At 38.7% G+C, this 14,035-nt stretch overlaps 1 protein-coding gene across 1 annotated transcript in view; it reads left to right on the top strand.

Moving 5' to 3' along the window:
* The first annotated feature begins 197 nt into the window (after positions 1-197).
* Positions 198-14,035, top strand: part of tbck (TBC1 domain containing kinase) — a 54,757-nt gene continuing 40,919 nt past the window's right edge. The window contains exons 1-21 of the mRNA XM_034230168.1: positions 198-324; positions 1,615-1,835; positions 2,396-2,468; positions 2,785-2,899; positions 3,412-3,485; positions 4,479-4,620; positions 4,751-4,811; positions 4,903-4,964; positions 5,658-5,719; positions 5,961-6,109; positions 6,820-6,958; positions 7,051-7,150; positions 7,593-7,642; positions 7,760-7,889; positions 8,741-8,839; positions 8,939-9,001; positions 9,079-9,205; positions 9,438-9,488; positions 9,579-9,662; positions 10,978-11,063; positions 12,985-13,021. Of these exons, the coding sequence (XP_034086059.1) occupies positions 1,643-1,835; positions 2,396-2,468; positions 2,785-2,899; positions 3,412-3,485; positions 4,479-4,620; positions 4,751-4,811; positions 4,903-4,964; positions 5,658-5,719; positions 5,961-6,109; positions 6,820-6,958; positions 7,051-7,150; positions 7,593-7,642; positions 7,760-7,889; positions 8,741-8,839; positions 8,939-9,001; positions 9,079-9,205; positions 9,438-9,488; positions 9,579-9,662; positions 10,978-11,063; positions 12,985-13,021 (1,897 nt within the window). The 5' untranslated portion in view covers positions 198-324; positions 1,615-1,642. The remainder of the gene's footprint in view (positions 325-1,614; positions 1,836-2,395; positions 2,469-2,784; positions 2,900-3,411; positions 3,486-4,478; positions 4,621-4,750; positions 4,812-4,902; positions 4,965-5,657; positions 5,720-5,960; positions 6,110-6,819; positions 6,959-7,050; positions 7,151-7,592; positions 7,643-7,759; positions 7,890-8,740; positions 8,840-8,938; positions 9,002-9,078; positions 9,206-9,437; positions 9,489-9,578; positions 9,663-10,977; positions 11,064-12,984; positions 13,022-14,035) is intronic.

Below are 14,035 nucleotides of genomic sequence, written 5' to 3'. Positions count from 1 at the left end.
AATATAATGAGGCAACGGGCAGTGCCTGTGTGTAATTACTACAATGATCAAATAACTTTTCCAAAAATACAAAAAAACAGGATTGAAAAATTACATTGTTAAGGTGTTGAATTAAATGTGTTTTATTTGAGTAAATATGTTTTTTTTGGTGCACTGCTTTGTCGAACTTTGTCGCACAAATATGACGTCGCTGATCACGTTCAGTCAGCTGTTCACATCACATTGCAGAGGCAGGAAACGAATTCATTTAAAACATTTCAAATCGTTTTATCAATACTTCCAAGTGTATTCTGCTGACATGGCAATGCAGATTTTGCATTAAACGTGAGTAACGTTATACTTTTTCCGGGGGTGTTTTCCACAGTGCATAGTTTGTTTACTATTCGGTCCAAGGGGGATGTTATGATTTTACTAAGCTAACTGTCACATTTACACAGTGGGGTTAACCGCAGCATCGCTGTGTACATTGAAGTTGATATAAACATACACATCTGTCACATATGTCTTACTTGTTCCAATACGGGTTTTTCATTAGCAAGCGTTAATAGAAACATGTACAAGGTTTAAATGAATATATGATTCACCATAGTAGTGTTGATGATCAAAATGTTCCCTTCATTCATAGTTATACTCAATGGCTACTTTATTACGTTCACCTGTACAATTGAATGCAATCCTCAAATAAACTGTTCTTCAATACATTCTACGTTTGTAATGCCTATAACATTAGGCCTTTTTTTACACTGTCATAAAGGTGTTATTTAGATACATTTTTAAACATTGAAGTCATAGCTATTTAGTTGTGTTGTGGTACTGAACTGCACTGCACTCCTAATAACCTGCACTTTTTAATGTATACAAACAGATTATAAATCGGCTGAAGATAATAATGCAATGATAGGATGATACAAAAATGAAAGACCAATTTAAATTTCTCTTAACAAAAACGGCCGAGGCTATATACAGGACCGTCCTGTACACAACGCCAAATGGCTATATACAGGACCGTCCTGTACACAGCTCTCTGAAATGGCTATATACAGGACGGTCCTGTACACAGCTCTCTGAAATAGCTATATACAGGACGGTCCTGCACAGAAGCCCTGAAACGGCTATATACAGGACGGTCCTGTATATAAGGTCTCTGAAATGGCTATATACAGGACCGTCCTGTATACAAGCTCCGAAATGGCTATATACAGGACCGTCCTGTATATAGCCATTTCAGAGAGCTGTTTACAGGACGGTCCTGTATATAGCCATTTTGGAGCTTGTATACAGGACGGTCCTGTATATAGCCATTTCAGAGACCTTATATACAGGACCGTCCTGTATATAGCCATTTCAGAGGGTTGTGTACAGGACGGTCCTGTATATAGTCATTTGGCGTTGTGTACAGGACGGTCCTGTATATAGTCATTTGGCGTTGTGTACAGGACGGTCCTGTATATAGTCATTTGGCGTTGTGTACAGGACGGTCCTGTATATAGCCACTCCCAACAAAATTAGGCTTTGTATAACCATAGAATAAATAGCAGAGCTGTTGTGTTGAATTCAAATACATTATACAGATGCCACTTATCATCACATAATATTCATTTATTAATTCAACAGATCTTTCCCATTGAAACCAAGTGGCGAGATGAGGCCCCTGAAAGACGCCCAGCTGGGAGCCTTCACCTTCTTTGCCTCAGCTCTTCCTCATGATGTCTGTGGGAGCAATGGCCTCCCTCTCACCCCAAACTCCATCAAGATCCTGGGACGTTTCCAAATCCTCAAAACCGTCACTCATCCCAGACTCTGCCAATATGTGGACATCTCCAGAGGGAAACACGGTATGACAGTCTGTTTTGTCCTTTGCCAGGGATCTAATTAAATTGCAGAGCCTGTCCTTGAAGGTTATTAAATTGTATTTGTTTTATTTGAGTGATATTATGCCCCTTGTGTCCTGTCATTGAGCTTATCCAAAACATACTTAGAATTCTGTGTGGAAATCACGTGTGCTGTGATTAAGTAATATATTTTGTATTGATAATGAACAAAAAATGTTTTAGGGACTGCATTATTTGCAGTATCTTGGTCCTGGGATAGTTTCTGCTGTGGAAATGCCCTCATGCAGTATAATAGGATTACTATTATTGTTATTTTGTTTTACTTGCTTGTAAGTGCTTTGAGCACCAGGAAAAGCGCTTTATAAATGTAATGTATTATTATTATTACTTATAATAAAACATAGCAGCTTTTCTTAATTTTGTCGGATTTAGATACAAATCTGATGCATTTTCACTTCAAATTTTATTGTAGAGGTTTAAAATAAATACTCGTATTATAAATGAATATCAATACATCATTGCTAACTCAGTTTTTATTTGTATTTCTTCTTCTTGCCTTACAGAAAGACTGATTGTTGTTGCTGAACACTTTGAAAGCAGTTTAAGTGATTTCCAAAAACAGGGGATAAAAGCCAGGTGGGATTGCCATTTAAAAAAATGTCAAAATGAACTATTTAAAAGTAATTATACTACACTGTATCTGATGAACCAATGTTGTTTTCTACCTTTGTTATCACTGGTGAGCAGCTATTGTTAAAACCTTGTACTGCTAATACAATATGTTATATATGATGGTGCACGGTAATACAATGCGTTCACCGTGCCATCTAATGGCTGATGATAGGCTTGCATAATATGTTTACTCAAACGTCTAATACGTAAACGTCTAAAATAAAAAAAATGTAAATGAAATCTTTATCATGACATACTGCTGTCTTTGTGTCTGTAATAGCTCAGAGAAGGTGCTGCAGGTAGCCTATGAGCTCCTTGAAGGTCTGGACTTTATGAACAAACATGGCATGGTGCACAGAGCCCTCAGCGCACACAATGTCCTCATGGACTGCAAGGTAAAATTGAGCTTTTTAATGTACCTCTAGCTTTTACTGACTGAAGTCTTTCCAATATGTGCTTGCAAGTAACACTGTCATTCAAATGTATTTGTCGTGGCCCATTCTTGTGGGATATCTAAAACTGTGCCACGTCAACAGGGATCCGCTTCTTGACTCACACGTTAAAAACCATCCAAATAAAGCTCTGTAGGCGCTGATTTCTTTGCCTTCCTTGGCCGATTTATTTGCTTCCATATATTTAAATAAACAAAATGATCAGTGTAACGTGAGGTCAAAGACTGTTCCGATTCCCCGTTCATTGCTGGAGACAATTTCCTCCTCACGCTCAGTCCCACCCCTTCCTTATATCACAGGTGTGGCTCGCAGTAAATCTAAGTTTTTCTCCAAATATTTAATTCGGTACTAATACATAAATGGAAAGAATATATTAAGATCTAAATTAATAAGAAAATAATACACTCATTGTCAACACAGAAAATGGCTGTAACAGTATTGTTTTTTCTTTGTAGGGGAATGTCAAGCTGGCAAAGTTTGGCCTTTATCACATGACTGATCATGGAGCCGATGTGGATTTTCCCATTGGGTACGTCTTTGTCTACTCATTCATCACAGGGAAAGGTCCAATGGTGCTCTGGTACTCCTCAACTGCTGGGACTGAGCTATGTGAGCAGTCTGTTCAGGGTCAAAGGATCACTTGTATCTGTTTGCTGTTAGTTGAATCATGAAGAAGGCATTGACCATAACATTGATGCATAATCGACCGTGCTTTTTTCATAGAAACCAGCTTATGGGGCATCAAAAGAGCTTCCTGCTTTTGAAACTGTAACAGATTGTTAGACTTTTATCCTAATCCAAAAGCCCCTTTGCCCTGTCAAGTATCTCTTTGTAATATCCTTTTGCAGGTTGGAAAGGAATGATGGCACATGCCCGTGACTTCCAGTAAAACATCTGGATGGAACATGTGATAAATGTGTCAAAAAACATATAATGATGAATAATGATAGAAAGGTGTGCAATGTCATCAGCCTATGGGGCGGCAGTAGCTCAGTCTACAGGGACACGGCTTTAGGAACCCGATGGTCGCCGGTTCAAATCCCCGTACATTTAAAGTAACGAATGTTGTCTGGTAGATTTTGTACTGCGACGACCCATTTTTCAGAATTATTTCCATATTGATGCATTTTCTGTGTGTTAGTCAAGAAAAATGACAAAAATAATGAATTAATTATTAGAATTGAAGTCCATTTTTTTTAAACAATTTTTTTATTTTTTTTAATTATGTTTAGTATTATTATTATTAATGTGTTTTTTTTTCTTCATTATTATTATTATTATTATATTATTTATTTGTTTTATCATAGTCGGGAGAACATCCTATATTAATTTGTACTATTGGACATAATATGGAAAGGATGTTGAAGTGAATCAAACAAAGCTCACCATAATGGATGAACATCTATGGTGTGATGTTTCACCACTGCACAGTTTTTTTATATGACAGAAAACTGTGTATCTGAGCAAATGTTTTTTTTGAGATATCACAGTGTTCTCATCTGCTCTGTGAACATGACCTCAGGTACCCATCATACCTCGCTCCAGAGGTGATCGCTCAAGGCTCTTTCCACCCCAGCGACTCCTCCCATGATGAAGCTCCTCTGCCTTCAGGACCCAAGACTGATGTCTGGTCTCTTGGGGTTTTGCTGTTTGAATTATGTGCAGTAAGAAACCTTCATAACCCTCTTCACACAAGACAAAGACATCAATACAATATATCATTTTGGGTTTGCCTGAACTCACACTTTATGGATAGTTTTCCCTATTAATTCTGATGCTGTGACTTAATTACAGGGTCGGCGACTGCTGCAGAATATTGAGATCAGTGAGAGGTTGAAATTCATTCTGACCTTGGGTGAGTAAAAAGGACATTATTATTGTAATTACTTTGCAATATACTCTCAAGCCTAATTAAGCTCACGCTGTGATACGTTTGTCTTTCTCAGGTTGCATGGACGACATTGTCACCGTCCTTGCTGAGGAACACGGCTGTCTGGATGCCATTAAGGTAAAGTCAAAACCCTTGGCTGCCTCGATATATAAGTCAATTAGATAATCCTCATGTAAAGACATTTTTAATGGTACTTTTAAGGAGATTGGTATTAGCCATTATCAGGAAATGAGGTTGCAGTACTTGCATGGCAGTATTATATATATATATATAAAAGGAGAAGGGCACTCAGAGGCCGATGTTATAAGTAGAAAATAATGTGTGCATCCACCCTGTGAGTCAGTTCCAACATGTAATGGGTTCTTCCTTGGCCCATGCTACACCCTTTCCCCAAGTTCATTAAACTTGAGCATAACGTCCTTGGCAGAAGTTAAAAACCACATGGGCATCATTAGGGATCATTTTGAAAGGTTTTAGTATCGCTACAGTATATACAGGGTAAAACAATACCTTAGCTAAGGTACTAATACCAAAACAATACTTTAAGCCAAAGAATCTGAAACAGCATTTGAAAACTTGATGGATAGAAGTTATAGGTGTTTCTAAGCATTCTGTAAAAGCTAATGGGTCATTTGTATGTAAGCATGGTCTATGTTACTAACCAATCACCGGAAATTATTATAAAAACAGATTTCATATAGTATTTTACATTTAAATGAATAAAATCAGACATTTTGACATTTTTTGTTAGTTTAAATGCGACCTGTATGTTCTTTGTGTACTGTAGTTAATTAAGGCTTTTTTTTACAGGAGCTGCCTGAGAATGTTCTTGAGTTATTAAGGAAGTGCTTGACATTTCTTCCATCCAAAAGGTAATTACAGCCTTTAATATAATGATCTTGTCATTTAGTTTCCAAAACACTTTTGATGCGATTAGTAAAGACTTCCTGCAAAGGAGTCCAGCATGCAAAAGCTGACACTGAGATGAACAGTTTGACTTTATATAACTACATGTTAAGTACGATTAATCCTCAGTTAATACAACATTACAACGTTAATGCACGCTCCCTGTTTGTGGCTATTTTGCTGTCATGACCATGTCTGTGTCCTCAGGCCGACCCCTGCAGAGCTGCTGGGAGACCCTATTTTTAATGGCGTCTCCTGCCTCTATACGCCCTTCAAGAAGCCTGTTAGTCTCTTCTCTTCTTCCCTCCGCTGTGCACATCTGGAGCTTCCAGAGGACATCAGCGACCTTTGCAAAGGTCTGCCCCAAATACACACAACATCGCAGAGTTACACCTACACACTTTACACAAAGTCCTTCTGTCAACCCTCTTCTTTCTGACAAAAACCTAAAAAAAAGACATTTCTAAAAGCTGAATTGATTGTGGTAAGGTAGGTTACATTAAGAATTCTAGCAAGCAACTCAATTAAAGTAGCAGAAAGATAGAAGTAATGAGTGTAAAAGGTTTTAAGTGGTGTCCCGTGAGAATTGTCTTGCATAGTTAAGGAGTCTTGCATTTGATATCGCCTATAATATTTAACCTCCACCAATTATATTGAGGGCTTAGTTAGTTTGTATAAGCTTTGTTCTTTTACAAGAAACTGCACTTACTTTATTTGTTAAACATTTAAATTCTACAACACATACTTTTTTTTAAAGCCCAGCAAAAATGGGCAGGTTGAAATATCAAAAGTGATCATGTATAAACCACCTGTGGGAAGTGTTTTTGGGATAGGGATATATTATTATTATTATTATTATACACGTTTCAGTTCAACAAGATTTCACAAAATAAACCACATCATTGAAATGTATGTTTTGTTAAAACAATATTCCGTTACCATACGAGTGAACATGTGTGTTAATGTCAGGAGAGGATTATAAACTTGATATGAAGGTGATCTTTTGATTGTGTGTGCTGTGTTTATGGGGATGTGTTTACTGTTCTGTGTGTATGATTGTTATTAGACGATGATGAAGACTACCTGTCGGAGCGCGCCATAAATGAGGTGTACCATCTGTGGTGTCTGGCGGGGGGGGACCTGGAGAAGGAGCTGACCAACAAAGGGATCATACAATCCAAACCTCCAATCTGCACTCTCGCAAAGTACATAAAACACACACATGCAGTGATGAATCCATCTGCTAGCTTTAGTTGATATTCACACGCTCTCTGTCTCTGTTTCTCTCTTCTTAAAGTTTTGTCCTGGAAGACGGGGAGTCGTTTGGACAGAGAAGGGATCGGAGTTTCTTGCTTGATGACACAACAGTAACACTGTCTCTGTGCCAACTAGGAAACGTAAGAAAACAAACCTTTCAACTGACATGTACAATATTGTGTGAATGTATGTATTGTTCATACTGTATGGTTAGGGTTTAAGGGTACTTTTTCAAATGTGTTATCAAATGTAAATACTTTCTTTGATCTTTTTTACCATCATTTGTTACAAAGGCAAGAAACACCTTTTAATAACATAACTCATTAGCCTTGGCAATATTTCAAGTTAAATTAATGTTTGTTTATCACTCCAGCTGACAACTCTTCCTAAAAAAAGTGATTTATTTTCTGTCCAATATGCCTACGGTTTTGAATGCGGTTGATCCACAAATGTGGCATGCTTGGTTTATAGTGGGTGTTTTATTTATGCTATAAGAGGTTTCAAAATGCCCCCTTGAACTAAATTAAACTGTAATTGTGGATCCATCTTATGTTTCTTAAGCCTCTCTATCCCTTTTTCCAGAGACTGAGGGATGTAGCAGGAGAAGCCTATTACCCTCTACTGGAAGACGAGTAAGCCATTTTTATCTTTTAAATTGCCTCTTTCGCCCTCTCCTCCCCTGTCACAACTTCTCATGTCACCCTATCATTTATTTTGGCTCGGGTAATGTCATATTTCCTCTACTTCAGACAGTCAAGTCTGCCCCAGTCCAACAGCAGCAATGAGCTGTCGACCACCGTCAAGCTCCCACTTATCATCCGAGAGAGAGACACCGAGTACCAGCTCATCCGCATCATCCTCTTTGACAGGCTGCTCAAGGTCTGGGCTCCATTCTAATTCCTACACACACACACACACACACACACACACACATACACACACATTGATGCTACCCTCATTAGCATTTTTTTCTCCAATTACAGCGAAATCCTAGATATGTCAGAGGCTGGTGAGTGTTTCAACTCCAGTTCTGGATTTGTAACAATTATCATTTAACCAGGTTACTTTCAAATTAAAGCTGGGTCATGTATACTCTGTTAAACGGGGAATTTTGGATTGTTTCGAAGTTGGGTTGAATCAGATACTTATCCATATTTATTGCATGTGTCCTGAAGTAAATTGCGGTGTGCACGCCTCCAGTTTGGAGAGACAGACAGAAGGATAAGCAGTACTCCTGTAGACGGGGGTTGCTAAAAGAAAGGCCTTCTCAAAAAACATCAGTATGCTAGATTTAGAATATTTTCACTGCTTTCCATTACTTTCAGACAGCCCTTATTATGGGCAGGGTACTTAAAATGTTTCTATGGTCTCACCAGATCCACCAGACTACAACTTTGGTTGCTGGTCTACCACTGGCTCCATTGGCTACTTTGTTATTGTGTGATTTTGGTGAAAGGGTTAGTCTGGACTTCCAAAAGTTTCACAATATCAAACTTAAAAAACCATCATGGTAGGAAAATACAATGAACTCCCCTGTTTTGTGAGGTAAAACGTTTTGTTTTTTGTCAAGAAGTGGCAATTTATTTGATGGTAAGGAAAAAAAGTGATTGTTACAAAAATATATTCTAAAATGTGTTTTGCTGCTGCAAACCGTTCACATTGGTATATGAAAAGTATCTCAAACCCACTTCAAAACATCCAAACTTTTCTTTTTTATACTTTGCCCTCAGGCGTATCCTTACAAGAAGAACTTGGTGTGGAAAGAGGCCAGAGTGGATATCCCCCCTCTTGTTCGGGGTCTGGTGTGGGCAGCACTGCTGGGCATTGAGGTATAAGATAAATTGTAGTCTTGTGTTGAGACAAGATGCAGTTTCAGCATTATTTTCTCTGAAAGATAATCTTTTAAACCATTTTTTTTATTTTAACAGGGTGACATTCAAGCCAAATATGAGAGCACTGACAAGGATACCCCGATCCCAACTGACAGACAGGTAATTTATTTGTAACCATACATATAAAACGTTGTTTACACTTTTGGAATGAATTTATTATCTACTGTATACCACAGATAGAGGTGGATATCCCGCGCTGCCACCAGTACGATGAGCTGCTGTCGTCTCCGCAGGGTCACATCAAGTTCAGGCGTGTGTTGAAAGCCTGGGTGGTCTCTCACCCCGACCTGGTCTACTGGCAGGGTCAGTATCTGCTGTCTCACTGAATGTTTTTTGTCTCCTTTTTTGTTTTTCCTTCAGTATTTCTCCTCCCTCTCCGTCATTTACATTATTCCTTATTGTACTATTCAGGACTAGACACTAGATGGTGCTCATGTCACATCCTGCAAACTCGTTTTTTTACCCTCAGTTTTGTGAACATATACATAACAATTGTATTATACATATTTTATTTATTTTCCTTGCTTTATTTCAGGTTTGGATTCACTTTGTGCGCCGTTCCTCTACTTGAATTTCAATAACGAAGGTAGGGATTTCAATTTAAATAGCCTATTGTTTTAACTACTAAGTGCTCTTTTCTAGTTTTTGACTTCCTTTCATACTTATCTTTTCACAGCGCTGGCATATGCCTGCATGTCCGCCTTCATCCCAAAGTACTTGTACAACTTCTTCCTGAAGGACAACTCTCATGTCATTCAAGGTGAGATATAGTAGAACAAACACCTGTTGAGTCGACCAGTTATACTGCCCTGCTTTGTTTTGCACAGTAATACGTATTAATATGGTCAGAGTACTCGGCTATGTTCAAAAACAAATTATCATCGTCTGGCTCGGAGCATCAGGCCGTCAGCTCGGTGTTGATTAAATTCTGGCTACATGTTGTTTCTAAGCTGTGAAAACTAATTTCAGTCCGTCCTAATGGAGTTTGCAGCCGAGCCACATCATTTAGATAAAGGGAAACAAATGAAACTGCAAAAGCCTGCAGAGCAATGTCAAAAGCAATTCTTATGTGACAACAGCTATACCTCTTGAACTCAGTGGGGGAATGTGACTATTATCCTTTCTATCCACTGCATGATGCCCTGGAGAGCCGGCTAATGTTTATCCATCTGTACCGAGCCCCTGTTTTCATTTACAGTGTGAAGAATGGGAGCCCAGCATTACAGGGTTTCCACTGGGCATGTGCACAAGTCAGTTTCCAAGGTTTCAGTGGATTAGCCGTCTACCTGCAACATTTTGGCTTTGTCTCTTTCTGATGATTTCTCTCTTATGGTTATTCAAAACAGAAAAAGAAAAAACATATAACATATCATTTCAATCCCCCCTCAGTCTCTCTGTTATAAGGCAGCAAATAGCTTCTTGTGATGACTTCTAAACTATGAGATGTCTTTGCTTAATGATTAATTTGCTAAATTCAATCATTTATGAGGTTAGTGTGTGTATGTTTACATGTTATGTAATATATATTGCATTCTTAGCAGTGGTGGAAGACGTACTCGGGTCGTATAGTTAAGTGAAAGTAATAATTCAGCAGTGTAGAAGTACTCTGTTACAATTAAAAGCCCTGCAATCAAAAATATATTTACGTACCAAATCTTAAAGTACTCATTATCCAAAGTGGCCATTCTCTTAATAATATATAAAATATCTCTGGTTTATAATAAGTGATTCAATCATATGTCTTATCATGATCATTTTACAGCTGGTAAATAATCACATATTTGTGTTTTAATGCCAGGTATCTGGATTTAATGTTTGTATTAATAATATAAACCTGCAAAAGTAACAGCCACTTACTGTATGTTGTCAAACGAATGTAGTAGAGTAAAAGTATAAAGTAACATGAACAATTCTCGAGTAAAGTACAAGTTAAATTCTTGAGTATATTTAGTTCCTCTCCATCTGGTTCTTAGTATTGACTGCAAAGTGCTTGGTTGAGAAGACTCTCAATATAAAGTTTTAAGCACTCAAGCTTTACAATGAATAGACCTCTTGCCCTTTTATCTGTTTTTCAGAGTACTTGACCGTCTTCTCCCAAATGATTGCCTTCCACGACCCTGAGCTAAGCAACCATCTAAATGAGATTGGCTTCATCCCAGATGTAAGTTACCAAGAGAGCAAGCGCCCTGACACACTGACGACAGCAGACTGCAGAGGAGGGCACACTAGGATAGCAGTAAAGTCTTCTACTGCAGGTTTACCTTTTAATGGAAAGTCAAGAAAGTATTCAAGATTCTTCCTCTCTGCACCAGGGCCAAAGAAAATGACCATCCATAGATCACCGTGTATATCCTTTCATTGTCATTGACACTTTTTGTTTCCATCATCCTTTCCAGAATTTGTGGCTGGGGTCATGCTCTCCCTATAGTCCACTGGTGATGATTTATACAGCGACTAATGTCTGCAAGGCACACTTAACGATTGTCCTCTGCCAGGCTTACATTATTTCTCTTACTCTGTGCCACTTCTTCCTGCCCTTCGCTTCCTTCCTTATGGCTCTGCTCAGACAGTGACAAGGTTAAAGTCTCTCCCCTCTCTGGGGTTTGATAAGTGCGCTGATGAATGTGTGTCACCTGTAGACCGGCCACTGGGACATTATCTGATGAAAAGTGGGGTCTCTGTCATGGAGGAGTCAGGGTTTAAAGCCTCTTCCTCCTTTCTCTTGCCTTACAATACTGCAGCTCCTTTTTTTAAAGTGGAGCAAGTGAGGCGAACAACTGTAGCCTGTCTGTCATTCTTTAAAATGTGTAGGAAAAACACAATTCAAGAAGATACTTTGGCTTAATGCCTAAATGTAACTTGTATTGCCTTTCCTTGAACAGATTGTCCCATTGGGTTCTTCCAATATCATCCGTTTTTACAGACTTTCAAAGAACAACATGCCTTTTTGATGCTGACCTCACACATACTGCATGTACACGACTACCAGCATTGACTTGCCTTTCAAAGGGGGCTTTTATCCGCCTGCTTTCATTGTTGGGACAGGATGATATTGGAACAGGCTTTGTTGTTACAGCTTTTCATGCTTGATGTCCATCCAAGTAATTAGACTTTTTTACAGACCATCAATTCCTTTTTTTTCCTCTTCATAAACACATTCAGATCTGTTGTTTTACCAACATCCGTCTGCTCTAAAAACGAACGTCACTGCAGTAAGAAATGGATTTGATTTCCCATATCGAAGCATGGCTAGCTCAATACAGTTTGTCTTGTGCAAGCATGCAGTAACCACATGTAATCTTAGGACATGGTGCGGGGTTGGATCCAGAAATGCCTCCAGCCATCGGCAGAGAGTCAGATTGGACGCGGACCAGCGGTTTGATTCAGGCCATTCTCAATTTGGCCACATCTGCTCTCTTGGGTCTTCCATTTACACCTACACTAATCCAATCTGGCTGGATTCCCAGTGCTGTGGAGCTGTTGAAATTGAGGCAGCGACTCAGTGCAGTGTCTCCTGGTCATTACTCCTGGGCAGAGGGGGGGTCTTCTCGACAGTCACCGGCTCCTACGCAATTAGCTATCAATTAACTGAGATAAGCTCCAGCATCCCTGCACACTCTGCTGCAGACCTTTTCCTAGTAGGAATATAACAGAGCGTGAGTGACGTTTGCCAGCGTTTGCCAGGTGTTGTAGCAGGTGGCTAATGGTGCAGTGTGTGTGCGGTCTTTAATTCCAATTTTATGCATTTCCTCCAGGGAAAGTGTGTAATGGAGAAAGTGGAAGTTGGAGAGAAAGAAGGATGGATGACACGACTTGTATAATGACATTCATTGTTAGCTTTCTCCCCGTCGACTAATAACCAAACGCAGCAGTTTGCTCTTTATCGTTGTTTCTGTTTCTCTCAAACCGGAGAGATGTGCAGCCTTTGTGCCGCATTTAATAAAGAAAGCTCTCCAGTGAGAAAGCAGTTAATTTCACTTTCAGCTCTCTGCACTTTGTTCCGACATAGTGAATATTTTATACAAATGAATGCTACATTATCTCATTAATGTGCTTGTGTGTATTATTTCCTTTCCCCACAGCTTTATGCCATTCCATGGTTCCTGACCATGTTTACACGTAAGTCGTTTTACTTTCTACGGTGTGAACATGATGTGGCACTTAGCAAAACCTTTCAGAGGGCATTTTGAGTCTGTTTCATTTAGAGTGTAAATAAAATACTCTGAAGGTCAGTGGGCTCAGTATGGACCAGTTCTGAAGGTTTTTGTGTTTTTTTTTCTCTTGACCTTTATTTCAGCTGCTCATCCATACCAGTTCTGAAGGGCTCTGTTGCTCAGTCCAACATTACCTCGGATTTGAAGATCTTTCATTTATCCATTCTGTATCTAAATGAATACATTTTAAAACACCAACATAAAGCTAATAAGACATCTGCTCGCAGCAATTGTTCTCGTCCTTGTGGGAAAAGATCAGTAAGACGAGTACCAGCTGCAAACATCATAAATATGTTGACCAAAGCATCTTAACTCGAGATCCAAGGCTTCTAGCTTTTTCTGAGCTTTTAACTACATCTCAGAGTCTACATCAGTGGAAAGTGTTTTCTCAGTTGTCATTGGTCTGAACAGGGTACATGACAACTGACACACATATCTACAAATTCATGTTTCAGGTTCAGTCTTTTAAACCATTGATGCAAAGTAACTATTTACATGTAATATTTGTACTTATACTTATTTATATCCATTTGCTGTTACATCCTACTTCTTCTCCACTACATTTCCATATAGCTAGTTAGTACAGGTTACTTTCCAGAGATGGTAAATGCAAAATGTATGATACATTGTTATAGGACATAGCACTGTATATAAACCAATTTAAACTAGCTCTCAACCAACTCTATAATTACGTTTTCTCTTATGTTAATGCCCGATAATCATGACATAACATTTACATATCATATTATGTCTAATTTATAGTTTATTTTCTAGCTTAATTATCTGAATTTGTTGTCCACTATCATTTTAACCCTCCTATTGTCTTCGGGTCAAATCTGACCGATTTACTACTTTCATCAATCATAACTTTTTTGTTTTACATCCGATTGCATTAAGGCTTTAATGACCGCCATAAAGA

This window comes from Gymnodraco acuticeps, unplaced genomic scaffold, assembly GCF_902827175.1.
Source record: "Gymnodraco acuticeps unplaced genomic scaffold, fGymAcu1.1, whole genome shotgun sequence".
Taxonomy (NCBI): domain Eukaryota; kingdom Metazoa; phylum Chordata; class Actinopteri; order Perciformes; family Bathydraconidae; genus Gymnodraco; species Gymnodraco acuticeps.
This window is presented reverse-complemented; position numbering and strand designations above follow the sequence as displayed.